Source organism: Blastocystis hominis (genome assembly GCF_000151665.1).
Source record: "Blastocystis hominis, Singapore isolate B (sub-type 7) whole genome shotgun sequence assembly, scaffold_3".
Taxonomy (NCBI): domain Eukaryota; class Bigyra; order Opalinata; family Blastocystidae; genus Blastocystis; species Blastocystis hominis.
Window position 1 is genome coordinate 1258828 of NW_013171838.1, and position 26089 is coordinate 1284916.

A 26089-nucleotide genomic window follows, 5' to 3' on the forward strand; every position below is an offset into this window, starting at 1 on the left:
CAAGCTTTGATTGTTACATTGATTAAATTCAAAATACTGTGTCATAAATCAAGTTACCTAGCTCGGTGAGTTGTTTGTGAAGAATGTATGCTTGTGAATGCTGTGATGATCCGATCCAAAAGGCCCATCCTTTTCTCAATGCCACCCATCAGAAATACCCTTGGATACCATATATGTGATAATCGCCACGCGTAGGGACAAGGGCGCTTCCCCTACATGATAAACTTGTCTTGGTCTTACTGTTAATTTCTTTACATTCAAAAATAGCACATTCCTGAAGAGAAATAGACCATACCTTATGGAGTTTCGCCCAAGCGATGACAAGATCCGACCAAACGCGGAATTGCATCTCCTGGTTCTCTGGAGCTTGCTCCCTTCCAATCAGTCAGAAAACGCTATCTTACGAGTATAGAGGGGGAAAGCACTTGAGAGATATTGCAGATGTCGGATTTTTCCACGCGTCCATAAACGAAAACAAATAAAAAATAGTGAAGAAAAGGAAAGTGTAATCCTAGTACTTTTCATATTTATTATAATTACTATAGTAATAATATACTAATAATTCGAATTAATATAGTAATCAATAATAATAATAATATATAAACGTGAAGTTTGAAGTTTATCATTTTCCCAAATCTATAAAGGAGTTAATAGGATCAGCTTGATACGGGAATTTAGTATATTGCCCGAAAAGGCGAATAATTCGTAGAATGAGCGGAAAAGAGCAATTCTACTGGGAAAGGATTGCAAATAAAGTTGGCTCTATCATCAATGTCGATCAGTTTGTCCGAGTATGAAAAAGGCACTAATTGTACTATTTAGGTTTTGGGTGGTTCAGATAGGGCAGACTTACTGACGGATAAGTCCAATTCTTGTTTTGAGTGTATTTTTCATGAACACGGAGCAGTCGTGATTTGTTTGTGTTTTGACTTAGATGGGTTGTATATTCCGTTCGCTAAGCTTCTATATTCTGCCTGGAATATTTTTGTTTATTTTTCTGTTAGTTCTTCTTGGGAGAACATATTTAATCCATTTTCACTATGTATAGCGTGCCCAATCCTATCGTTATTCGCTAGATACATCGTCGCCTTCGTCGGCACAAAATGATAGCCGGTTATAACATGGTCGATAAAGTCGTCATGTTCACCGTGGGTATAATCTCTGGGTTATTGTTTCTCATTATTTTCTACTACGCAAACGGACTCTTAAGCATATCCACCTAGTTCCATCACCCATGTGCCATGTTTCTTCTTAATGCACGGCATGACGTATGCGTTCAGCTCCAAAAGCGACTTTTATTTACAGTCCTTCAATAGGATACTTGCTGCCAACACCAATCTCCTCTCCGCCCATCTCACTCTCAATGCATCCGTCGTCTCCAGTCGCCAGTGTCTCGAGTGACATCCCCGCGGGAACTATTATAACACACAGAGACGCGAACGTTCTGCTTCTCGCAAAAAGCATCACCCGAATCGCGACCTCCGTAGCACCGGAATAGTATTCCGAGGTAGATAGACACGCTGTGGACTCCGTTTCTCGCGGATTATTCACGAAGCCATTTTCCCGCCATGTACCCAATACCCAAAATCCCCGCGTAAATCGCAGAGAGTTTCAGAATGACACAATTCCCTGCGGCACGTGCGCCGCCGACGCCTCGCTCTTTTCAACGCAATATTCGCGGTTTTCTCGCCTGTTCGCCCCTTACCGCCACGCCGTACCGATGAAACGCCCTCTGAAACGCAGTCGACGCTGTTTCTGGAGCTCGCGCAGACGTCGTTCGAACAGCAGAACGCGGCGGTTTCGCACCTCCAGTTTCCCCTTTTGAAGGAATTGACGGCAGACAGAACCAAAAAGAGCTGCGGAACCTCCTCGTTTCCTTCTCGAAACTCCACTTGACCATCGCATCGTCGCGGTTTTTCGTCGTTTTTACCGCAGATACGCGCAGCCCTACCCCAATTCCCTCTTTTTCCTGCATCTTGAAATGCCCATCGATCTCTTCGTCTCCGTTTTGCCGCTTCTTTTGCTTCTCCTCGGCTTCCTCGCCTGCTTTTACGCGGGAATCCGCTACTTCCACGCTCCCGCCAAACTCCGCGTCTTCGTCACCTGGGGCACGTTCCCCGCGGTTCTAGGCAGCTGCCTGTACAGCCTTCTCCTCGCGGTTATCGTCCCTTTCACCGCGGTTTCCATCGCGAGTAGGCCCTTCGATCGAATTCCACGCAGACTGCGCGGTTTTTTCCACGATTTCCACCACGCCGAAACTTCCCTCCACCCTTCCCGGCTATTATCGTCCCGATTTCTGGAATTCCATCAATCGCAGTGTGGCGTTACTTCGTTCACGACGTTTCCACGCTTCGTGCCGTGGATCTCTACCGCCAACTCGACGCGCATAACCGCGGGGAATGGTCTCTCCCCGCGCAAACGACGGAACTCTCCCAGGCGATCAGCGAGCTGGCGACGACGCTGGAGGACGTGGATTCGGCGCGGGAGTTTCAAGGGTAGCGACTGGAGAAGACGAGCGCGGCGCTGCTGGAGAAGGCGGAGATGAAACGCGTGCTGTCGTTCTACGAGTGCCAGGCGGAAGTGGCGCGATCGGCGTACGCGGAAACGCGTGGGAGCAGCGGTGAAATTCGACGTAGAGCTGGGAGAGATGCAGAGAGAGAGCGTGTGCGACCCGTGCGAGAACGGAGAAGGGCTGGGCTGCGTGATGCGCATCGTGTCGGACCCCGCGTTGGAAGCGGTCAATCAGCGCATTCGCGACGACTGGGTGAGGGCTTGCGCGCTGTGGACCGCCGAGAAGGAGATTCGGGAGTGGAGGGAGCGGCTGCGGGAGACGGTGGCGCAGCTGCAGGCCGCGCTGAGGGAGCTGGATGATGCATTAAAGGTGGTACGGGTAGGGGCGGGAAACCGGGGTCAGGGGAAGAGCTCGTATAGCAGAGCGATGGGGTTGTGCGTGGAGAGCGTGGAGAAGGAGCTGGAGAACGGGATGGTGAAGGATTGTGGGAATGGGTCGTGTACGCTGACGAACGCAATGCTGAAGGACTTCAGTGGCTTCAGCTGCTCGATGATGACGGGAAACGTGTGTGTGGTGTGGGATTGCGAACGTAGTTTTTTACGATCTCTGTGCTGCTGACAGCAGGCACGGTGTTCGGAGTTCTTTTCGTTCTGCGTTCTGACACACGTGAATTTTAGGTGCTCTCGTTTTTCAGCTTCTCGCATAAGGTTTCGTATCAGTCGCTCGAAAAGGAAATGGAAACTCGTGCTAAAATGATAGTGGCGCTGAGTGCCGATTTGATGAGTAATGTTTGTCTTGTGCTTGCAAGGCATAGAGAAGAAAGCAGACTAGATACTAAATCATTTATAATTTTCCATTTTTGTTTGTTCGACCCTTCCAATCGGAGTTGATTCAGTAAAAAAGACGATAGAAAAAGGTAAGCACAAAGAAGGATCTGATGAAACTCCCTTCTGACATTTCATTTCTTCATTCAGGCGATTTTTTTCTATATAAGCCTACTTTATCGTTTGTTTATTGTTTGTTTTTCCACAAATCCTGACCATGTAGATATTAGTAGTGTCGCTTGGTAATCCGGGTTTAAAATGAAAAATATAACTTTCCTACTGTATTCCTTTTTTATAACGACGTTGTAAGCGTAACTCTCATTTTTAACTGGAAGGTGTGTGTTGGTAGTATGTGTTGATACGCCTATTATAGACATTGAGGCTGTTTTAACAAATGTGAGGCATTTATTGTGTAAAACGATTTGTAGAAAACCTTGCTAGCTTCAGACTTTGTCGAGAAGCGGCAGTATAGTGCTGCAAAGGATGTGTTGGATTCTGTGTTTATGTATATGCAAATATCAAGCACTTCGAAAGCTGTACGTACGTATTTAAACTCTTACTCCCAGTCGACCTATTCGAGCATTCGATGGTCTTCTTGGTATCATCTCCGCTCTGTGATCAACGCCCATTTGGGAAACACCACCGAGGCGACCAAGAATCTGGATCGAGCCTGTTCGATATTAGAATCGATTCCCCAGGTGAACGTACCTTTCCGTTTTCCTTTCTTAACCCTCGCTAGATTAACACGGTCGTTGCTTGTCGCTACGAACTCGCTTCTCTGTTCACTTCTCTGGGCGAACTAGACGAAGCGCTTCGCGTCAAGAGTTTTCTATTCGAACTTCCGTTTTTCGGCAGCGAATCCTGGGAATACGCCAATCACCACTAGTACCCCCGTTTCCCCGTTTCTCCCGTAGTTCCCGTCTGCATGGGCTCGACATTCTCTACATCAACGACCAAATCGACCGTCTGCTCCACCTTTCCTCCCTCTATCTCTCCAACCCCGCGGGGATCGGCGCCCAGATCGCGGACCAGGCGGCCCACTGCGAGGGCCAGAGCTTCTTCTGCCGGCTCTGCCAGTTCACCGCGAATATCACGCAGTCCTGCAAGGAGTGGGCGTTTCTCGGAGAAGCTGAGCGTCAGGAACACGGCGTGTCTGGAGGCCACGCAGGCCTCGCTGCGGGCCTTTCTCCCCGGAGCGGCGTTTCCGCTGCAGCGCGACGTGCTGTACCGACTGGACGTGCTGAGCGCACTGCTGTCGGCCACGCTGACGCACTCTCCCGCGCAATTGGAGGCGCTACGCATCGAGAACGCCGACCGCTCTCTCCTCGACGCGCTCGTCGAGACCCTCGCGCGCCATCTTCGCGCCGTCGAGCTCGCGGGCAGCTCCGTGTAGGCCTGGCCGGGCGGGGCGATCGGGCGTAGCATTCTGGCGATGGTCGCGGGGATCGTCTGGCTTTTCGCGCAGCGACGACGCGAGCGAGCGATTCCGATCCGAGAAACTAGGGAAACTAGGGAAACCAGGGAAACTAGAGAAACCAGGGAAACAGGGAAGGGGAAGAAGGAGGAGGGGAGAAAGCGACGGAAGAAGCGACGAGATCGAGCGGAGGACGGAGCAAAAGTGGAAACCGGGGAAGGGGACGATGAAACGACCGAGGGGAAGGGAGAGTCCCGCGAGACGAGGAGGGAGAGTTCCGCGGGAGAGACGCGTGTGGAGAGAAACGGGGAAGCGAGGGAAGCGGTCGAGACGAGCGTGGAAACGGAGGGGAAAACCGCGGGAATGCCAGAGAAGGAGGGAACGGACGAAGATCGGCGGGAAAATCGGAGTGAAACGCCCCTGGAAGAAGTTGGTGAATCGAAATCGGAGAAATCGGAGAAATCGGAGAAATCGGAGAAACTGGAGAAACCCTCTCGTGAGCTGGTCAGTGAGCCATCTAGTGAGCCATCTACAGAGAAAAAGGGAAAGCTGGCGACGGAGTCGCAGCCCCTCGAGTCATTGAGTGAAACTCCCGAGCATCCATTGAGTGAAACTCCCGCTGAGACTACGAATTTGAATTTGAATTTGAATTTGAATTTGAATTTGAATGCAAACGAGACCGAGACCGAGACCGAGACCGAGAACGCGCTTGCGCTCGATCCTGTGAATTTGTCTGTGAAAGTGTCTGCACCTGTGAACGAAACCCCCGCTTCGAACCCCGCGCCCTCGTCTTCGTCTTCGTCTTCGTCTTCGTCTTCGCTCCGCGACGCCGTCGAGCGACGCCTCGAGAACTCCACGCGGAGATCCGCGGAGAAACCGGGTCTGGCCAAGGCCTCCGCGAAGCCCCTCGAGAAATTCCCGGCTAAGGGCCCTGCCGGGAAATGCCCGCCGCGCTCGCCCGAGCGGTTTCCGGCCCAATCTCCCTCGCGGTCGCCCGAGAAATTCCCGGCCAAGCTCTCTGCCGGGAAATGCCCGCCGCGCTCGCCCGAGAAATTCTCCGCCAGGCCGCCCCGCAAGCTCTCTTCGGAGGGCTCCATCGCGAAGCTCATCGAGGCCTCCGCGCGCTCGCCCCGCCAGCCCTCCTCCCCGCCGCCTCTCCTGCCCGCTGCGCGTGCGCAGAGCTCTCGATCGGACGCGAGCGCGGCGTGGCGCGGCGACGCTTCGCCCGCGCTGCCGGCTCCGCAGACGTCGCCCAGTCCCATGGTGCTTTTCGAGCCCGTTCCCGGCAGCGATTCCCCCGCCTCCCCGCGGGAGCCTCTCTTCGACCACTACACGGTTTCTCCGTTTCTCCGATGTGACGTGCAGATGGAGATCGCGATGACGCACGTGAGCACGACGCCGATCGATTCTTTCTACCTCCTCATGCGCTCCACTCCCCCCCAAATCCCCGCGAATAACGCCGAGAAGGTCATGGTGGGGAACCGCAGCATCCTCGGCTGGAAGCTCTCCCCGCGGGGAGACTCCGTCTACTCGCACACCTTCTCCGTCCACCTCGATTCCCCTTCTTCTTCTTTTTCTTCTTCTTCGCTCTCGCGATCGACGTCGTCTCCTTCGCTGGCTTCTCTGAGTTTCTCCTTTTCCCTTTTTCTCACCGCTAGAGCGCGACGCGGACTGCTCTCTCTCCCACTTCCGCTACCGCTTCGCCATCCGCGTCAAGCGCCGCTTCTCCTACACGTGGTATCTTTCCTGCTGGATCGTCCGCGACCTCCTTCCCCTCCTCCGCGCCGCCGCGCGCCCCGCCTTCGCGCTCCCCGTCGACCAGCCCGTCTTCCCCTTCATGCCGGGCGTTTCATCCGACGCCTCCGCCTGCGAGCCGGAGGCCGAGTTCGTCATGGGGCCGCAGAACACGGTTTTGGCGCTCCACAGCGCCGCGGAGGTCAAACATCGCCGACAACTTTCCCTCCAAACCGCCACACACTTCCCCGCGGGGAGCCCGGAACCCCTCCAGCGACCCTCCGCGGGCGAACGAAGGCCAGGATCCCCGCGGGGAAGTGCAAGAACGGGAGAAACATCGCTCCCGCGGGAATCGTCGCCGTGTTCGCAGGGCGTTTCGTCGATCCGCAGCCACTCCAGCGAGGATCGCATTCCCGCGGTTCCTACGGTTCCTGCCATCCCCGCGGTTTCCACGGTTTCCACGGTTCCTACGGTTCCCGCGGTTCCGGTGGGTGCGGTGAATCCCTCGCAGCAGATGCTGATGCCCTGCGGGGTTCCCCTGTTTCCCCTTTTCCCACCGGTGCCGGGCGCTCCCGCGGAAAGTCAGGGAAACGCCTTCATAGCGAGTCCCGCGGGGAACCAGGTGGTGATGCCGATGGGGACGCCGCTGGTGGGATCCCCGTTTATGGGTCCCGCGGGGATGGAGGCGGTCCATGGCAGCCCGGGGAATCCGGGGAATTCGGTGAATCTGGGGAATTCTGGAATTCAGGGAAACCAGGGAAACCAGGGAAACCAAGGAAACCAGGGGTTTGTTCCGATGATCAATGGATTTGGAATGGTGTATTTGGTACCCGTGCAGCAGCCGGGGAATAGTGGAAACCAGGGAAACCAGGGAAACCAGGGAAACCAAGGTAGCGAGTCTGCAAGTTAGTGTCTTTTATTTGGGATGTTTGTGTGAATCATGAAGTGGAAATTTAATGGGAAGTTCATTGATTCATTCTTTGATGCATTTATTCTGTAATTCATTCTGTAATTCATTCATTCATTCATCGTTTGATTCATTCATTCAAAAAGTCACACACACTCCTTCTTTGAATCTCGCATTTCTTTGAACAAACAATGCATAGAGGGGTCATTCCAAACGGTTTAGTCAGAAGACGGCCCGAAGCGTCGTAATGGAAGCGGTTCAGACATTGCGAACAATACAAATAAGGCGAGGAGGGAGAAAGAACGTCCGAAGTGACGTTGAACTGCGCGGTGCTGTTTCCACATGCCATGCAAGTTCGCATTTGCATTTGCTTCTAGTCGTAAACCTTCTTCTTTCCCAAATTCCAACTGTCATAATCACAAGGGGGAAATCGCTCGACGCCAATCCACCTTGATGCACAAAGCGAAGATCGTTTTCCTGCTCATCCGTTTTGAAAAAGTAGCGAAACAAATTTACGATTTGAAATCGAATCTCTGCGTACGAAGTTCCGCTATGAACTTCGACGAGAAGATAATCATGATCGAACGAAATTGTCAAGTGAATGAAGGAAAGACATATTATCAAATATATATATATATATATTGTACTAACAACAATTGCAATAGATAGTATTTCAATTGTGTGAATTGGATATGGAACGTAATTTCACAATATTCGCATTTCGACATTGAACGCTTCCCTCGATGTAAACCGGACTACGCTCAAACCAAACAAACAAAAACCAAACAATTGATGAAACCAGTTTTCTAAACTATTGACCAGCGATGCTTCTTTCGCTTCCGTCGGAATTACTTCGTCCGAAGTATCCGATGCAACAAAACAAATTCCATCAAAATACACAAAATACTCAGAATCTTCTGAATAGCCCAATTGAACAAGCATCGTTTTCACGAGTTGCGACACAGTGAAATCGATAGGAACATATAATAAACGGTTTGAAAATTTGATTTGAATAATGTATGTAAAGGAATCGGAAGCAATCACTTGAGACGGGCTTCCTTTTCGATAATATTCCACAGGGACCTTTATTTCGGGTATGGAAAGGGCAACTTCGTCACCAAATAATGATTTATATTCTCTAAGAATAGAAAGAAGCCTTGTCGTCATACTTATACTGCGATATTATATCATTTAAAAGAGCTGGGGAATGCATTTCAATGGATCGCATCACAACTCTTTGATCTTCTGAAAGACCAAGTTCTTTATAAACCGAGTCATTTGCCTCAAATTTTGTATCCTTCTTCTCCTCTTGCAAATGATTCGACGTAATCTTATGCACCACAGAATCAATGAAACAATTGTTCGAAATACTCATCGATTGGACTCTAAAAAAGACATGTATAACTAAAATAATACGACAATTCCGATTTCGGTTCAAACCCTTCGAACACTTTGTCCAAGTCCTTTACAACGGTTTCTATTTCATCAACAAAAGATGAAATAGAAAAGGATTGCATTTAGACAAACAATTCAATGAGATTATGTGCATTGTTTTGTTGAAGAGGAATGGCTACAATCGAACAACTGCAGAAAGAAGCAAACGAGATCAATGAAAGATATCAAAAGAGTGAAAACGGTAATTTGCTGTATGGTTGTTGTGATTCACAGCCCTGGCCGAGCTCAACACGCAGGTTCAGCAAAACCAAATTGCCCTGAGTGAGAATACGACTGTCAAAAAGGTAAGTGTATTCTGTTTGGCTTTAGGAAAAGGAACTAGAATCGCTTAAAGAAGGTCAAAAAGTATACAAATTGGTCGGACCTGTATTGGTCCGTGTGGATGTGGAAGAGGCGAAGAGCAATGTAGACAACCGTATCAAGTTGATTCAGAGACAATCGTAACAATTGAATTTTTGCATTTACGGAAAGAGAGGATTTAGCAGAGAAGGCAAAGAAGGAAAAGGAAGAGAAGGACAAGGCTACTGACGATGTAGGACGAAGTTGCGTGATGATAAGGTGTAGATGATCAAGCTGCAGCAAAAAATTGCAATGTTGAAAGTAGAGAATATGCCCAAAGTGCAATAAGGAAGAGGAAAAGGGAAAGCGTAAAATTGGATACAGTATTTTCTATTCATTGATTTGTTTGTTTGAATTCGTATTCATGCCAGTTCTAAAGGGAATTTCCAGTGTGATCACTCCTGAGCTTTTGAAGGTTCTTGCTGAGATGGGTCACGGAGATCAGATTGGTAGGGGCAGATCTTTGTGTCTGAGAATTAGTAATTGCGGACGCGAATTTTCCCGCGGCTTCGATTGCTTCGCATTGCCCTGGCGGCTTGATTCGCTTGGATGGTTTGATTCTAGATTTTTTGTGCTTAGAATAGGTCATCCGATTCCTCGCATTCTTCGTGGCATCTGCAAGCTGCTTCCTCTGGATCAATATGTGGAGTGTCCCGTTTCTTCTGCTTTCAGTGGATTGAGGTCTAGGCGAAGGTGATGGAGAAGATGGAGTGTGACAAGGACATGGAGCTCCCCATTATTGAGGAGTACAAGAAGATCCTGGCTGAAGCGGAAGGGAAAGAGGTAATTTGAGAAAGAGAGGAGCGTAAGATGCAGGTAAAACTGGAAGGTATTGAGCGCTTTGCGTTTTATGAGCAGGCCAAGAAGTGCTACGCGGTGATTGCTACAGGGTTGTCCCGGTTGTGGATTGTGAGGCGTAGAGAGACATCGCAGTACGCGAACATTATTTTACAGAAGGGAGTAATTACAAATCCAGAGTTTTTGTATTTTTGTTTTGAAACAGAAGATTCGCATTCCGCGGTTTTATCGAAGTTTCCGCGGATTCTGTTACCTTGTTATTAATTAAGCTAATAGAGGACCTTCTTGGGATTTAGGATCCTCTTTTGTGCGAGCAGTATCGTTTAGCTTTCATCAACAACCGTAAAAGTCCAGATAACCACAGTTGGTTTTTGAAAGCAAGGTATCGTTGTTAAGCTGAGATTTCCCAAGAATCTGACTGTTGACTACGTCTACTTTTCTATCAGAGCCCGAAATACAAACAAAAGATATGAGTCAAGTAAATGCCCCTCCAAATGGTACACCTTGCTGGTAGATATAGAGGAGATGATGTGAACTAGCCATATTTGTAAAAACGGTGATACCAAGTTTGATCGGCTTTTATGGTGTTCAGTGTGCGGCGTCTATGTTCACCAGTACTGTTACGGGGTATCCGAGGCCAAACCGGTCTGGAAGTGTCATACCTGTTCTCAAAATGTCCAATACCCTATGTGTTGCATTTGTAAGATGGTGGGGAATGTGTTGGCGGAGTTGATGGCTAGACCACGATGGATCTGTGTTTGCAATGCAACGGGAATGAGTGGTGCCATGTTTTATGTGCGGAGCTCATCATGCGAACTCGCTTTCTGAACAATTCGGACGTTCTGAATTCCCTTCTGGATTCCCTGCCAATCAAGCGTTTTTCGATTCCATCAAAGCAATCGGAGCGAAACCAGCTCATCGCGTCCTCCAAGATCGCGAATATCGTTCCATCGGCCTCGGTGGTCGTGAGCCCTCCCATCCGTCCCCCCGCGTCGACCACAATCTTCCACTGCTCCATCTGCGGCCATCCCATCCTCGGCCGCGCGATCCACTGCTGGTACGCATCATGTGCTTCCCTCTCCGTCTCCAGCCACGACAAATGCTCCTTCTGCGCCCACTCGATCTGCCTCGCCCGCACCGACTCCTCCGCCTGGTTTTTCCTCTGCGACCGCCGCGTTCCGGGCGGCAAAGTGCGCGTCGTCTGCCGCGCGCACTCCCAATTCTTCGTTTCCGACCTTTATCTCCTCTATCCCGCCTTCCCCCAGATCTCCCTCCTCGCCAAACTCGCCTGCGAGATCGTCCTCGCCGCCGCCGTCCCGCCGCCTCCCTCCGACCCGCGGGGATCGCTCTCCGTTTCGCACATGGAGACGCGCAGCCACCAGAAGCCCTTCCTTCCCCGCACTTCCGAGCGCCGTTCTCGCCGCCGCGCCGCGGTTTCCCCGGTTTCCCCGTCGGGATGGGGTAGCTCCCTACCCGCGGGAGAGGAAGCGATGGCGCCGTCGAAGCGGAGCGCGCGTCGTCCCGCGCTGTCGGTGCGTGAATTCGTGCGGGACGTGGAAGCGATGCTGTCGTTCGATTCGGGCGCGGCGTTCTGGCCCGGGTTTCAGCGCAGCGCGGAGGAGGCCGCGTTCCAGGAAGTGGCGCCGTGCGTGCTGCCGGCGAGGCGGCCCGCGGACTACGCGGAGGAGCGGAACGTGCTGTGGAACTGGTGCGACGAGCGGTTATTGCATCGATGCAGCGAAACCGCGGGGACCAAACTCGTACGCGTCCTGCTCCAGGGATTCTACACCGCGGAACTGCTACTCTGCGTGAAACCCCTCGAGGACTCGGCCAGTCCCGCGGGTTCCTCGGTTTCCTCGGTTTCCTCGGTTTCCATGGGTTCCGCGGGGGAAGGAGATGGGCAGGACCCGCAGGACCCGCGGGGATCTCGGGAAATCGGGGTGTGGTGGACGCCGCTGGCGAACGAAACGGCGAACTGTAGGGGAAACGTGGAACCTGAGGAGCAGGCGCGACGAAGTCGCGGATCCAGTTCAATCAGAGCGGGGCGGGGTTGGCGGGAAGCCATGGCGGGAGCGGCGGGGGCGGCGCGTCGCATTCGCGGTTTTCGACGTCGTACTACCCATTGGAGGACTCGATTTTCGCGGGAGTGGCGGTGATTTCGGTGCGCGTGCTGCGCACGGATCATCTCATGTCTCTCGGCGCCAGCGATCCGGTCAGCTTCGAGATCCGGAATCTGATCGTGGGGATCCCCGCGGGGCGTGACGCGTAGCGGTCGTACAAGCAGCTGCACGAGCAGAACTGGGAGCAGATCAGCCGCTGTCTGCAGAACCTCCAGCAGATCGAGCGTTTCAACGCGGTTTCCCCGGTTTCTCCGTTTCATGTAGGCGAAGTTCGGCGACCAGCTGCTCGCGTACTTCAACCTGCGTCAGAACTGGCGGGAGATTCTTCGCCGGCTGCGCGCGGAGCTCCCGCCGCATCCGTCTCTTTTTCCCGCGCTTTTCGCCTTCGCGGAGGCGGGCCGCTGGCCGGTGTGGCGCCGCTGCAGCGTGTGCTTCGGGCCCGAAACGCCCGGGGAGTTGGTGTGCTGCGTCACGTGCGGAATCCCCGTGCATCGGCGCTGCGTGGGACTGGCCAATCCGACGCCGCAGACTGTGTTCCAGTGCGATGTGTGCCGTTTCCTCGCGCAGAGTTCGATCGAGACGGGCGTTTCATCTAGACGGAGACCCGCGGTTCTTGAAGTGCTGCTACTGCACGGTGCTGGACGGGTATTTGGCGCGCACGAACGTCGCGAGTCCCGTTTTCGCGCATATTTCGTGCGCACTATTTTCGCCGGGCGGGGAAATCGCGGACTTCGCGCGGATGACGCCCGCGCCGCCGGGGCTGCGGCCGCAGTACAACGGGCTGCGCATGCTGAACCCGCTGAGCGTGCGGCGCGGCGTGGACGACAGCTATCTCCGCGATTATGCGAACATGTTCCCGCTCTTCAGTCTCTTCCGTGCGTTTCCTCGGGGCGTTTCATCTAGACTCGAAGGCGTCGCTGACGTCGCCGCTCTTCCCGATGCCCGAAACGCTCGCGAATGCCGCGGGGAACAGCACGTATTCGGTGCGGAACACATTTAACAAGGTGCATCCCTACTATCTGGAGAATTCCCGCGAGGGCCAGCTCGTGTCCCTCTTCCGCAACGTCGAGTGTTCCCGCCAGAAACAGTGTTACTCCGTCATCGAGCCGCGCATCCCCGCGAATCTGCGCAATTACGGCGCGCACTGCGGATTCTGCTCGGAAACCGCGGGAGAGCCCGTCGAGTACAACGAGTCCCGCGGTACCACCGTGGAAACGGGGTAACCTGGAGATCTGGCGATGCCGGGCGGTCTGTGCTGCTACTGCCACGTTCCCCGCGGGATCACGCTTCGGTGCGGCGCGGCGGATTGCTGCGAGTCGTTTCATTTCATGTGCCACTGGCGAAACGGCGGGTACTGCGAGCTGCGCGACGCGGAGATTTACATCGGCGGGGGCAAACATCCCTGTTTGTTCGCGCTCTGCTTCAAGCACATGCCGCCCGCGCGACGAAACTCCCTCCTCGCCGAGGTCGCGCTGCGCTCCTCCATGCAGTGCTTCTCCCGCGGGAATCCGAACACGCTCCGCGAAGTGCTGCAGCGCCTCGACGGACCTTCGAAATCGAATTCCAAATCGAATTCCAAATCGAATTCCGCGGGAAATTTCGCGGGAAATTTCGCGGGAAATTCTTTTGGAAGTTCTTTTGGAAATTCTTTTGGAAATGCTTCGGGGAGTTCCGCGGGGAGCGGTCGGTTGGGTGTTCCGCGGGAAATCTGCGATGTGTGCGGGTTCGGGTATTCGGCGCCGCCGATTAACCAGGAAATGGTTTTGGAGGGAAGCCGGCTGGGCCGCTGCGTGAACATCCGACGCGACGAAACGCCCAATCCGGGGAGTGCGGCGCGTGCAGCGCATGGAATGAAGGGAAGCAAGGGAAGCAATGCAATGAACACAGCATCGACATCATTCCCTCCATCATCTCATTCTTCTTCTTATTATTCTCCATCCGCTTCCTCCATTCCCGCCAATCGACATCCCGCCAAACCGCGCAGCACCGACGACCCCAAACGTGGAATCGTGGATCACATCACCGAGCGGCTCGAAACCGCGGGACAGCGCGTGGACTGCGGTTCGGGCGTGTACCTGCAGCCGGGAACCCGCGGGAACATGCTGCACTGCGTGGTGTGCGGGACCGTGGTGCACGAAGTTTGCGCGGATTTACCGCGGATCCAGGTCCTGGCGCAATTCGACCACGTGAAATGTACTTTCTTCGGGCGTTTCATCCCCAGACTTCGTGTGTTCCATGTGTCTCCTCGGCTCCTTCGGCCTCGAGCGGCAAGTCGCGGCGTTTCTTCGCGCGGTTCCCGCGAGTCACGTGCCCTCGCCGCACGCGTGCTGCTTCGTCTGCGGCGGGCGCGCGGGCTACTTCGTGCTGACCGTGGACGGGGTTTTGGTGCACAAGAAATGCGGGCTTTTGCTACGCGGGTCGGTGTACTCCACGCTGCACTCCCAGATGATGACCGAAATCAGCCCGATTTTCCGCGCGCCCAGCGCCGAGGAACGCACGCTCGTGCAGTTCGTGCTCCCCGCCGTCGACTGCATGGGGCTGCAGTCCAACGCCTTGTCGGAGCCCCGCGGGGGAGTGAGGAGTAGGCCGGGTGCCGCGGGGAGGAAGCCGATTCGCTGCTATGAGTGCGGCGAAACGTCCGGGCAGTTCGTCAAGTGCAGCATCACCAACTGTGGAAACGTAGAAACCGGGGAAACGTGCGATGTAGTACGTGCATCTGGGGTGTCTCTCCCGCCAAACCTCGTTTTACTACAAGTTCCTCGATAATGTGGACCTCCGTTTCCACTTTTCAGGCGTAGCTGGAACTGCTCTGCCCGGACCACATTCCCGCCAATTTCATCCAGGACCCCGTTTCCCTCATCTGGGTTCCCTCTTTCTACGTTTCTCCGATTTACGTCGTCTATCAGAAACTCCAGTTGCTTCGTGCCGCCAAAGAAGATTCCCTCCGCCTCACCGCCTTGTTAACCGCGGAACTCAACGACCTGCGAAACGCCGAGCAGAATCTGCGCGACGACATCCAGAAAATCCGCGGGAAACTCGACCATCGCTACAGAATCGCGGGAAACGGAGCATGTAGGATCCCCGCGGGACTGGCATGTAGCGGTTTTCCTGGACGCGTGGTACCTCCAAAAATGGGCGTTACAGAAGGCGGGAATGGCCGTCGTGGCTCCTGTGATAACCGCGGTAAATGCAGAGCTCACTTCCTGTCCTTTTCTTTTTCCATTCCCGCGATTTATAGTCATTCCCCGCGATTCTCCGCCCAAGAAACGTCCCGCGGGGACGACCAAGGCGCGTCCTCGCGCGATTCCCGCGGGAACGGAGAGCGAGAGCGAGGAGTTCGTGGAGGAAAGCGACGTGGAATCGGGGGAACTGGGGGCGAGCGAGTCGGACAGCCGGTCGAGTTCGTCGCGGTCCATCACGCGGTCGGCGCTGCGGAAGATGCAGGTGGAGAAGGACGACATGCTCATCACCACGAAGCACGGCGCGCGCTCCGGCCGCCAGGTTTACATCAACGTCACGCGTCTGCAGGAATTCATCCGCGCCGAGGGCCAGTCCGTCGAGAACGATCCCTTTATCCGCTATCTTGGAAGGATCCCCGCGGAACTCTTCGTCAGCGGAGCGGGTATTCAGCGCGCCCGGGACGCCGCCATGCGCGTGCAGGGGAACCGCGGGAATGGGGTCGAGAATGCCGCGAACGACGGGGAAACGGGGAAACCAGGGGGAAACCAAGAAGGGGAGAATCGTGGAAACCCGGAGATAAATGGTGGAAACCAGGAAGGGGAAACCCAAGGGGGTGCCCAGGAAGGGGAGAATCGTGGAAACATGGAAATAGAGAATCGTGGAAACATGGAGATGAATGGTGGAAACATGGAAACAGAGAATCATGGAAATGAAGAATTGGAGAATCGTGGAAACCCGGAGATAAATAGTGGAAACATGGAAACAGAGAATCGGGGAAATGAAGAATTAGAGAATCGTGGAAGCCCAATCATGAATAGTGGAAACGGAGAAACCCAGCCCTCCCCACCAAATTCCCCGCGGTGGAAGTTCCGCGGTTTTGAGCCGGGCGAAGTCCGCGTGATTTCCTTCCATTCCCTCCAAACGCTCCAGGCCCCGCTTCCCGCTTTCATTCCCGCTCCCGCCCAACGCACCGAGGCGTTCCCCGCGGGGGAGTCTCCCTCCCTGGCCCACGCGCTGGCGAAATTCGAGGGAATTTTGGCGCGGCGAAGCGACTGCGACCGCAGTTTCCACGCCATCGAGCGTTTCTTCGCCAAACTCTTCGCCGACGGTCGGGGTTCCACGTTTCTCTGATTCTAGAACCGCGGATCCGCCTCGAGGACCGACTTTTCCGAACGCCCCGAACCGCGGGAATCCAGCAAGAACCCCTTTTCCTGCAGCTTTTCCCCGCGGAACCTGAAGAAACTGGAGAAACTGGGGAATCGGAGAAACCGGAGAAACCAGGGAATCGTCTGCGGTTGTTGCGAGCCCACGCGATGTGGATTTTTTTGTCGCAGTTTTTCGGTGAGTCCCGCGGGAATCGTCGATCGTAGAAATGAGCGGCGCGAATCACGTGCTGCAGCGCGGAAGGGCGGGAGAATTCGATACCGAAGACCAGTGGATGAAACTCCTCGAAACCCAAATTCCAGAATTCGACGCGATTTTGCGACAAAACGTAAAATTGGCGGGAATTTTGCCACCCAGAATGTGCTGAAAACCGCGATTCACGTCTTCTACGAATCGATTCCCACCAAAATCCAAGACTTCCCCGCGGCAAATCCCGAGTTGATGGATTGGGCGACCGAAGTAGCCCCGATTTTTGGAATTCTGACCGAAAGAAACTCCTCAATGAAACCTCCGAAACTCCCGCGGTTTGTTTGTTCTGCGGAAATCCATATTCCGACGTGACCAACACGGTAGGTTTGGCGGCAAAAATTGAGCGGCAGAGCGAAGCCGCGGGATTTGTGTGCAATTGTTGTTCGTATTCCCGCGGGAATCGCCTGATTGGATTGTGGGTCGATTTGTTCGTCGATTTGCAGTGGAAAACGTGCGAAATTGTGGCATTCGACCCGCTGTCGCATCGCCATTTATTGGAGTGGCAGAAATCGGGGGGATTTATGGAGTAGAGGCGAGAAGGGGAGTGTGTGGAACATTGTGCTGATGGACTGGTTCTGGGTGCTGCGATGTCGCGCCGATGTCGTCGCGGAAGTAAAAGAAACACGAAAATTGATTTGATTCTCGTAGGCGGCGTTTCATAAACCGAAACGAATTCGATTGGTGGAAGAGGACTGCGCTCTCCGGTTTCACACGATAAAGGAGTCAGAGCAGCAGAAGGAAGCGGTTTGTAAAGTACGAAAGCGAATCGAAATTTGATGGTTTTCGTAGATATGCGGGAACACTGGGAATGACTCGGACTTCAAGTTCTGCAATTGTTGCAACAAGGGATTTCATAAGAGCTGCTTGAATGGTCAACCGTCGAGTGAACCGACTGGAAGCCTCGCAGATGGCAGTGAAGGGCAGGAGAAATGGTTCTGTGAAGAGTGCACTACAAGATCAAAAACGCTTGTGTTTAATCGGGTTAATTAGGGAGCTTTTGTTTGTTCAAGTCAAGCGATTCATATCTCGCTGCCCTTGCAGCAAGCCCACTACTTTAAATGTGTTGAATCAAACAAAGCCGTTAATTTAATTAGCCGATGCCGAAAATTTGGAATCTTCATTTGATTGGCTGTTGATGTTCCACCCGCCCTAGCCAGTGTTTTTGCAAACTTTAATTCGATAATCTTGGACAACCATGGGTAGCTCTTTTTTCCGAATTCCCAAAGTGAAGGACGATGCCATGCGTATTGTGTGTGTGATTTTGAATATTTTCATTTCTGGTATGGTGTTGCAATCATAAGTGATATATAGGTACCGGAACCATTGTGGGAGGTATTATTGATGGAAAGGATTCGAATGTTATTATTTGCGGTATTGCCCAGCTGATTGTTGGCTGTTTTGGTATTGGATACATCTGGAGCTGGATCTGGGCTATCTTCATTGCTCTGCAGAAACAGGTGTGCTAATAAGAAAAGTGTTTGTGATGTTTGTTGGAACACTATTTTGTTTATGGAGGATAATTTTTTGGCTCGCTTCGGTCTGCAAGGAATCGAAGCACGTTACCCAAAGATTGTAGCACGTTCATAGTCGTTTCTAGCATAGACCGAACCATCATACTCCTTTCTATTTCCTGGATATAGTAGGAGCGACGATGAATGTAGAAAATTCTCGACAGGTGGTAAACCTTTATATGGTAGCGAATGTGGCGGAAAACAATCGTATAGGACTATTCGATATTTCAAAAGAAAACCCCAAGGATGTGCAGATCCTTCCTCTTAGCGAAAAGCAAATTCAAGGTATTAGCACAATTCATGGCAATCCAAGTAAAGTGAGTCGTGTCACTCCCTTCTGCGTATGCGTTTAATCTTTTCGCTTACAAATAGATGAAAGATAAACACCTGATTGACGGCATTAAGCAATGGATAAGTTTAAAGCGTCCCCGTCTGCGTCATCAAGAAAAACCCCTTAATTCCGTATCTAATATCGCCAACTCTTGACTAGATTCAAGTCAAGCTTCGCAAGATTCTCAACATTTTGTACGACAAATCGTGGGAAGAATGCAAAGGCGACAATCCCTTCCGTCCCGTATCATCTCTCCAGATTGCGTTCTCTCTGTAGATTTTATCGGAGGATTACCTTCGGAAATACAATTTGCTGGATTATTTGAAGGTAATTCCGCATCCTATTAGTCTTACAGACATGAAGGTGGGGATCGAGACGACTTGGATTGTTTTAATGAGTAGATAAAATTGAGGCAAGGGCTCTATCACTCTGTGGATGATTTGGAACAGGACATGAAGTTAATGGTGGATAATGCCGTTCGATATCATGGAGCGAAGTCGGTGTACGCGCGATTGGGAGCAGAGTTGTATGATGTAATGAAGGATGAAAGGAGTGAGGAATAGGAGTTTTTGAGTCTGAAAGAAGAGCTTTTTAGATATAGTGTATGATGTTGTTTATTCGAAACAGAAGTGAATGAATGAATGAATGAATTGAATGAATGGAGGGATGGAGGGATGGTTTATGAATGAATGAGTGAAAATGCTAAAATCGAAATTCTATGTTATGATCTTCACACCAATAGAAAAACACACCGCCATCCGCCATCCCACAACTCCCTTGCTCGATTTTGATTTGATCTCCCACAAAACACACATCCCCCTCTCCCATTCATTCATTCATTGCTTTTCCAACAAACATCCATCGCATCGATTCAATCCATTTCAATTACAAAAAACACTCCCCTTTGTCTCTTTAATACCATTTTTCCACATCCTCCTCTACTCTCCCTCCCACTCAAACAACTCGCACTCCCTCTCCTTCGCAATAAACGGATGCTTCAGCGCCTGGCTCGCCGTCATCCGCTCCATCGGATCCCATTGCAGCAATCCCCACACGAAGTCCACAAAATCCAAATCCCCCGTCTGCAGCACGCTCCGCAGATCGCGCCGCGGCGGCTCCAGCTCCCAGAGCCCCTTCTCCATCTTCACGAAGGTCCGTCCGCCCTGCCGGATGGTTTCCAGCCCCGCGACGCGGAGCAAATACGCGGGAATCGGTCCCAAAATGGCGGAGGCGGAGGTGAGCAGCGCGGCAACGCTGGAATTATCGAAGAGCAACTCGCCGGTGAGGAGCTCGGCAGCGATGCACCCGAGCGACCAGAGATCGATGCGCTCGTCGAAGGCGATTTTGAGGATGATTTCGGGCGCGCGGTAGCTTCGCGATTGGATGTAGGGGTGTGTGCCGACATCGCGAATGCTCCGGATGAAATTGGCGCCGCCGAAGTCGACCAGTTTGACCTGCGCGCTACGAAGCAGATTGGCCGCGAGATTTACGCGGGAATGTCGCAGAGGAGAATGTTCTCCGGCTTGAGGTCGCAGTGCACGACGTTGTGCGCGTGGATGAATTGTAACGCCTCCAAAACCTGCTGCAGAATGCGGCGTACCCGCGGGAGAGTGAAGTATTTCCGCGGGAACGACCGCGCCAGGCAGCTGAACTCGTAGAGATTGTTCTGGAGCAGCTAGAAGGAAAAGTGGAAACGTGGAAACCACTTCGGTGACGATGAACAAGTGCTGTTTGTTGTAGAAGTAGTCGTGGAGGCGAAGCAAATGCGCGGCTTCGCTGCGCGGCAAATTGTTCAAATAGCGCAAAATGCGAATTTCGTCGAGTGATTGGTCGAAAAAATAGTCCCTTTTTTTGATGATCTGGACTCATTCCTCCCCGCGAAACCCACCTTCAGACACAAATGCTCGTTTCCCGCGGCTCGCATGTCGATGCACTCCACGGTGATCGAAAAAGTGGCCTGTCCCAATTCCCGCAGAATTAGGTACCGATCCGCGATGACCGAATTCGGGGCGATTTTCAGCGCGGAATCCGGTGCGAATCCGCACAATTGCGGCGTGTAGTAAACTGGGAGGAAATAGAAGTCCACCCCGCGGTTATTGGAGTCGAAGACCGCGGGGAAAACGTCTTCGTGGCCGATGAGGCGAGTGAAACGCGCGATGGATTCGGGGTTCGAAGCGAATTCGCAGAGCGGATCGGATGTCACGGCGGAATCTGATGTGGAGGCTTGGGAGAGGACTCTAGAGGAGAGAACCGCGGGGATGGGAACTCGTCGGAGGGGGAATTGGGGGTGAAATGAGGCGGGGAAGGCGGGAGAAGAATGGGAGGAGGAGATTCGGTTTGGGAAAGAATGGAGATGGAATCGCTGAAGGTGGGTAATTGGATGGGTTTGGGTGGAATTGGTGTGATCTCATAGTGAGTCGAATTGTGGTGTGGAGTTTTCTCGTGATCAACCTCAACATTAAAGTCAATAGCCGAGACATCATCCGAATCAGCTATGAAAGAGACTGACTCGGAGGGATCGACTAGCTCTTCTTCGTGGAGAATGTGAGCTCGAAGATTTTGCATGGACGAGTAGTTTCGCTCGATGATTCTATCCACTTGCTCATCGGAACTGGCATAGTGCTCCAAATAGTCGATCACATTGCCTTCTCCAACAGCGATACTGTCCCGGCGGATTCCTAAAAGGTTTTTGCCCACCTGTATGATTACCATATTTGGATGCGATTTTTTCAATGAGCTCTAATTTCTGAACCATGTCGGGCGTCATGCGCAGCCGGTTAATTGCGTCGTTGCGAATTAACTACAAGTTGGCACTAAATCCAGTTTTTACATCGATAATAAAGTTTAAGAGTACGGTATCGATCGATGTAGTCGAGCTATCATCACTTTCCGTATCCAAGCTGGATGCGGAGGTGGACGGCGTTTGGAATGCGGAATCCATGCTGTCTTCATCGGGTGTTTGTGCACTCTCCATTTGGCTCAACTACAAGCGATAAGAATTCAACTATAATATGTTTTCAACAAACACTGCATTTCTTCCCCTTTGCACCCGACACTGCGACTCTCGAATTATTGATAATCACGCTGATCAAGTCTTGCATCGGAATCTGCTTTAACGCCTTCTTCTCCATCTCATTCGTCGCTGACTTGATCCATCCCTCCAAAACACTCTTCGCCATCGCTCCCTTCTTCATTTTTCCGGGTGTCAGCTTCGCACGATACGGACTCTCCACGATCGCGCTATACGGCGCACACATCGGAACGGCATGCAGGATGCCATCTCCCTCCACCGAGCGGAACGTCCAGTTCAGCAGGAAATCCGCGGTATCCCGCGTTGCTTCCTCCGTTTCCCCAGTTTCTCCAGTTTCTCCAGTTTCGTCGGCGTCTTTGGCGGTTTCGGGCTGGTCCTCGAGAACGCCCTCGATTCCCGCGATTACCCGCCAACTCTCCGGGCAGTTTCGCTGGTCGTGCTCACTGCTGCCGCACGTGAAGCAGCGAAGCGCGGGAGCGGCCGCCGGCTCCGCGGCGAGCGAAAGACCCATCAAATCCTGCAGAATCGCCGCAGCCTCCGTGGAAGCGGGCGTTTCATTCAAGAGAGAGGGCGTTTCATTTCCATTTTCATGATTAATGGGAGTTTCATTTTGATTTCCACGATGAATGGCAGTTTCGTTTCCACTCTTCTTTTCCGCGGTTTTCTTGGCATCCTCTGCGAGAAGCGTTTCCACGGTCGTGTGTCCATAGAGGACGTCCATCAATCTACCTGTTACCCCGTTTCCACGTTTCCACCTTCGCTCCTCGTCGTCCACCGCGGCGTGTTTCTTCATCTTCTTCATCTTCCTCTTTTCCCCGCGGGACATCTCCTTCTTCCGCGGTTCCTCGGTCTGTTCCGCGATTAACGCCTCCATTTCCGCCTGCTCCTCCGCCAGCGCGCGCGATTTCTTCGTGGTTCCCTTCAGGCTCTTTTTCCCGCCCTTCGCCTCCTCGCTCTTCGAATTCTTCGAATTCTTCGCGTTCTTCGAATTCTTCGAATTCTTCACGTCCACACGCCCACGCACCACCGCCTTCCCCGCGGTTTTCGGCGCCGAAACGCTGTCCATGACCTCGATCACGTAATCCTCCGCGTCCTCGTCGAACACTTCCGGGTCGTTCGCGGATTCCGCCGTGTCCACCCGCGGGACTCCGTGCTTCACCAGCGTCTCCCAGTCCGCGTCCTCCATTTCCCGCGGTTTTCGGTCATAGAAGTGCCGCTGCACGTCCTCGGGGCGAACTTCGAATAGAACCGTGAGCCCCATTTCCATGCGATACGGCGCCAAAAAGTTCTTTTTCCCGCGGATCATGAAGGAGCCGGTGGGCAAATACTCCCCGGAGGGCGCGGTCTTGCTGACCTGCCTGGCGGGCACCCAGTAGACCTTGCAGAGCAGCTGCGCGTCCCACGCCGAGGAGTGGCACAGCGCGAACGCCGCCGCTTGCAGCAGCGCCGCTTCGCCGGGCAATTCCGGGGCGCGGTAGTTGCGCAGCACCACGGTGGCGGCGCCGTGCACGTCGGCGTGCAGCTAGGAGTGAGGTCCCGCGGGGAGCGCTACGAAGAGGTCGCCGGGACGGAGGTAGCGGCGCACGAGGATCTCGTTCTGCTCGCCGGACTTGCCCGCCAGCACGATGAAACCGTCGGTGGTGACGCACCAGTCGAACTTCTCGAACCACCGCTTCTCGCGCTGCCGCGCGATTTCCGCGGGGTGGGCGGCCTCGGCGACGCGCAGCTCGGTCTGGCGCTGCTTGGAGGCCTCGGCGACGGCGGCCTGCGCGGCCTGGACGGTCTTGTCGAGCTTGTCTTGGAGATCTTTCTTCTGAGAGAAGAGAAGGGAGATGTTCTGGTTGCAGTTCAGACTCAGCTCCACGTCCACGTTGATTTTGTGCGGTGATTCTGAGCGAGACGAGGCTGCCGCCATCTTGGCTTCGCCTTCCAAGTTGTCATCGTCGTCTTCCAAGTTGTCATCTTCGTCTTCCAAGTTGTCATCGTCGTCGTCGTCATCGTCGTCGTCGTCAAAGTCATCGTCAAACTCCAGTTTGACACGATTGTGTTCCAGATCAAGCTGCTTGATATGGTGGAACACATTATACGGACGCTGCTTGAGCAGCTTGACCTGCTCCTGCAGCACGCTCCACTGCACGCCCTGGCTGAGATACTGGTTCAGCACCACGATCGCCGTGTTCACCACCGTCGGGTAGCTCTGCAGCGCGCGGATGCGCCGCCGACACGCCGCGATCTCCGACTCCAGCGCGCGGATCCGCGCCGATTGCTTCGCCGAGATGGTTTCCACGCGCTTGTTGATCGCCTCCCGCGATCTACGCATCACAGAACCGCGGGACGGTCACTTCTGCAGCTTGGCGGCAACGCGAAGATTCTCCTCGTTGACGAAGTACGCGTCGATGCACTCGTTGAACGAAGAAAACTCCCGCGAAGATTCGCCTCCCGCCAACGGCACTTCGAACGGACCGAATTCCACGAATGGCTCGTACGCGGGAGTCGTTTCCGTGGCCGGCACCGGATCTCCCTCGCAGAGAATGTAGCCCCGCGGGGATTCGATGGATTGTTCGAGGGACCGCGCTTCGGATTGGATAACCGCGAGTAATCGCGCGAGGTCCGTTTCGTTGGCGAAAAAAGCCTCGTTTTCGGTGGTGGAGGCGGGGTCCACGTTGACCAGGCGAAGACATTTGGCGGCAAAAAGCGGTCCGAGGAGAGCGATGAGATGATTGGCGCACAGAACGGATTTTGCCTGTTTTTCCTTCGATTTTAACTCGCTCCAACGCGAGAGAAGAACCGAGATGGAGTCCTTGAGAGAGGAGACGGTGAGGGATTGGATGGCATCGAAGGGGCTGTGCTGTTCTAGAAAAAGATCCGCGGAAGGGAGAATCAAATACTGGGATGGAAATTGTATTGGTGCTTGACGTCCACCTGGGTTCCATCGTTCAACGTGTAGGAACGCAGCAGGAACATCACCTCAAATTCGTAGTTCGTCAAAATAATGTTGCCTCCGGAGTACAACTCCACGATTACGTGATAGGTGGTCTCGCCATTGCCAAACACTAAATCGACCACACGGTCCTACAGCAATAAACTCCTCCACCCATGTTTACAAAGCCAATTTGACGGACAGCTTCAATCCTTCGATTTCGGATGTGCTTTCTCAATTTCTGCGAAAAGGTATTAGGGAATTGGTTTTTCTCACGCAAATACTTGGTGAGATGGACCCTAGAGAGGAAACAAATCCTAACATGACGAACCGAACACCACTTTCGATTACAAGGTTATATTGGGCTCCGCCCTTCATTAACTTGAGTATGTACACTTTATTCGAGACGTCGTATCTGCAGTAGGAAAGAACAAACAAAACAGATACACGTTCGCCAGTTTTGCTCCGAGAACGATCCCTTTCAGTTCGTTCACGCATGCTCTCACGTCGAGAGCAGTCATACGAGTCTTGGGCATGGAATCAAAAAAACAATAGAGCAACAAACAGCAACACAAAAAGGCAAAGAATCACAGAGATCTCGATCAATACTCCAGAGATCTACAAAAAAGCTGGTACTGTTCCCGGTTTAACCTTAACACATTTCTTCGTTCGGTGGTATCCACATAAATAATGGGCGAGCCTACATGCTACTCCTCCAAATGGATCTACAAGCATGAAGTTCTGTGTCAATACTCTGAATTCGGCTCGAGACAGCGCTGGTCTCCCGATTCGATTCGCAAGGATCACTCGCTGTCGAAACGATCGAATTCTGCCTCGAAGTCGGTTTGCTGTTCACCTGAAGGGGATTACGACAGGACGCTCCATCCTCGGTATGAAAGTTCAGAATCGCTTTGCTTCCGTGATAGCGTTTTGCAGCGATATCATAAGCATGCGCCGCCTCTTCTTCGCTGGAATAGCTCCCGAGATACTACGATGCATTGAGAACGTTAGGACTCACCACTTTCTTCCCGTTGTATTGAATCTGCGCGTTCCACTTTCCGGCACGCGAATACACGCCTCGATACCCGCTCGTGAAGATGTGTAATCGGGTTCGACCATTTTCACCTCTGAGAATGAGCTAGAAACGCGGAAAAAACCGAGAATGCGTCTGTTTCAACTGAAAGGCAGAGCCAACGCGGAGCTTCGAGGTGATCGGCGGATCGATGGAACTTGGACCCGTTGTATTTGCAGCTAACTGGAAAGAGTGAATCGAGAAGCTACTTTTGGCATGGTACTCACACCGAGGACATGCCCAGAAATCTTGAGGTTGCGACTTGAGGGGAGGAGACAGACACTCAGGGTGGTATGCAAGCGAGCAATAGTCACAGCATAATAGAAGCCCCTTTTGAGAGCAAATTGCACACATTGGCTTGTGCTTTCCATAGTATCTTTGCAAATTCATTTCACACTGATTGGCTTGTTATCAAATACAATTCTGGATTACGAAGAAACTGAATGACAGTTTCATGATTGAAAGGTCGGTAAAGAAAAGGACCCATAGGACTCTACCGACTCCAGGCATTAAAAAAAAAGACTTCCG

The 26089-nt window shown here is 52.8% G+C and overlaps 9 protein-coding genes; 5 read left to right on the plus strand and 4 right to left on the minus strand.

Annotated features, from left to right (window-relative positions):
• Positions 1 to 2704: 2704 nt before the first annotated feature.
• On the plus strand, positions 2705 to 3368 carry GSBLH_T00003586001 (uncharacterized protein; the record flags this gene model as incomplete). XM_013042353.1 has 5 exons in its annotated part: positions 2705 to 2890; positions 2921 to 3076; positions 3106 to 3159; positions 3190 to 3295; positions 3327 to 3368. The coding sequence occupies 5 exons, from the start codon at positions 2705 to 2707 to the stop codon at positions 3341 to 3343; spliced, it is 519 nt and encodes a 172-aa protein (XP_012897807.1). The 3' UTR covers positions 3344 to 3368.
• A 6181-nt stretch (positions 3369 to 9549) lies between these two features.
• GSBLH_T00003587001 (uncharacterized protein) lies at positions 9550 to 9977 on the plus strand (the record flags this gene model as incomplete). The annotated part of the gene is made up of 4 exons (XM_013042354.1): positions 9550 to 9634; positions 9666 to 9737; positions 9770 to 9840; positions 9873 to 9977. 4 exons carry the CDS (start codon positions 9550 to 9552, stop codon positions 9975 to 9977), a joined length of 333 nt encoding a protein of 110 aa, XP_012897808.1.
• A 2194-nt stretch (positions 9978 to 12171) lies between these two features.
• On the plus strand, positions 12172 to 13326 carry GSBLH_T00007140001 (uncharacterized protein; the record flags this gene model as incomplete). The annotated part of the gene is given in 5 exon segments (XM_013042355.1): positions 12172 to 12222; positions 12253 to 12348; positions 12368 to 12671; positions 12700 to 12978; positions 13007 to 13326. 5 exon segments carry the CDS (start codon positions 12172 to 12174, stop codon positions 13324 to 13326), a joined length of 1050 nt encoding a protein of 349 aa, XP_012897809.1.
• A 3329-nt stretch (positions 13327 to 16655) lies between these two features.
• On the plus strand, positions 16656 to 17686 carry GSBLH_T00006674001 (uncharacterized protein; the record flags this gene model as incomplete). The annotated part of the gene is made up of 7 exons (XM_013042356.1): positions 16656 to 16775; positions 16805 to 16906; positions 16939 to 17016; positions 17047 to 17147; positions 17227 to 17308; positions 17345 to 17449; positions 17486 to 17686. 7 exons carry the CDS (start codon positions 16656 to 16658, stop codon positions 17684 to 17686), a joined length of 789 nt encoding a protein of 262 aa, XP_012897810.1.
• A 195-nt stretch (positions 17687 to 17881) lies between these two features.
• On the plus strand, positions 17882 to 18176 carry GSBLH_T00003588001 (uncharacterized protein). XM_013042357.1 has 2 exons: positions 17882 to 17976; positions 18008 to 18176. The coding sequence occupies exons 1-2, from the start codon at positions 17892 to 17894 to the stop codon at positions 18160 to 18162; spliced, it is 240 nt and encodes a 79-aa protein (XP_012897811.1). The 5' UTR covers positions 17882 to 17891; the 3' UTR covers positions 18163 to 18176.
• Positions 18177 to 19476: 1300 nt separating this feature from the next.
• Positions 19477 to 21250, minus strand: GSBLH_T00003589001 (uncharacterized protein; the record flags this gene model as incomplete). The annotated part of the gene is made up of 5 exons (XM_013042358.1): positions 19477 to 19999; positions 20029 to 20213; positions 20245 to 20397; positions 20427 to 20775; positions 20805 to 21250. The coding sequence occupies 5 exons, from the start codon at positions 21248 to 21250 to the stop codon at positions 19477 to 19479; spliced, it is 1656 nt and encodes a 551-aa protein (XP_012897812.1).
• A 305-nt stretch (positions 21251 to 21555) lies between these two features.
• Positions 21556 to 23889, minus strand: GSBLH_T00003590001 (uncharacterized protein; the record flags this gene model as incomplete). The annotated part of the gene is made up of 2 exons (XM_013042359.1): positions 21556 to 23091; positions 23122 to 23889. 2 exons carry the CDS (start codon positions 23887 to 23889, stop codon positions 21556 to 21558), a joined length of 2304 nt encoding a protein of 767 aa, XP_012897813.1.
• Positions 23890 to 24449: 560 nt separating this feature from the next.
• Positions 24450 to 25025, minus strand: GSBLH_T00003591001 (uncharacterized protein; the record flags this gene model as incomplete). Its single annotated transcript, XM_013042360.1, has 4 exons — positions 24450 to 24641; positions 24674 to 24788; positions 24821 to 24904; positions 24937 to 25025. The coding sequence occupies 4 exons, from the start codon at positions 25023 to 25025 to the stop codon at positions 24450 to 24452; spliced, it is 480 nt and encodes a 159-aa protein (XP_012897814.1).
• A 602-nt stretch (positions 25026 to 25627) lies between these two features.
• GSBLH_T00003592001 (uncharacterized protein) lies at positions 25628 to 25951 on the minus strand (the record flags this gene model as incomplete). The annotated part of the gene is made up of 1 exon (XM_013042361.1): positions 25628 to 25951. One exon carries the CDS (start codon positions 25949 to 25951, stop codon positions 25628 to 25630), a length of 324 nt encoding a protein of 107 aa, XP_012897815.1.
• Between the last annotated feature and the right edge of the window lie 138 nt (positions 25952 to 26089).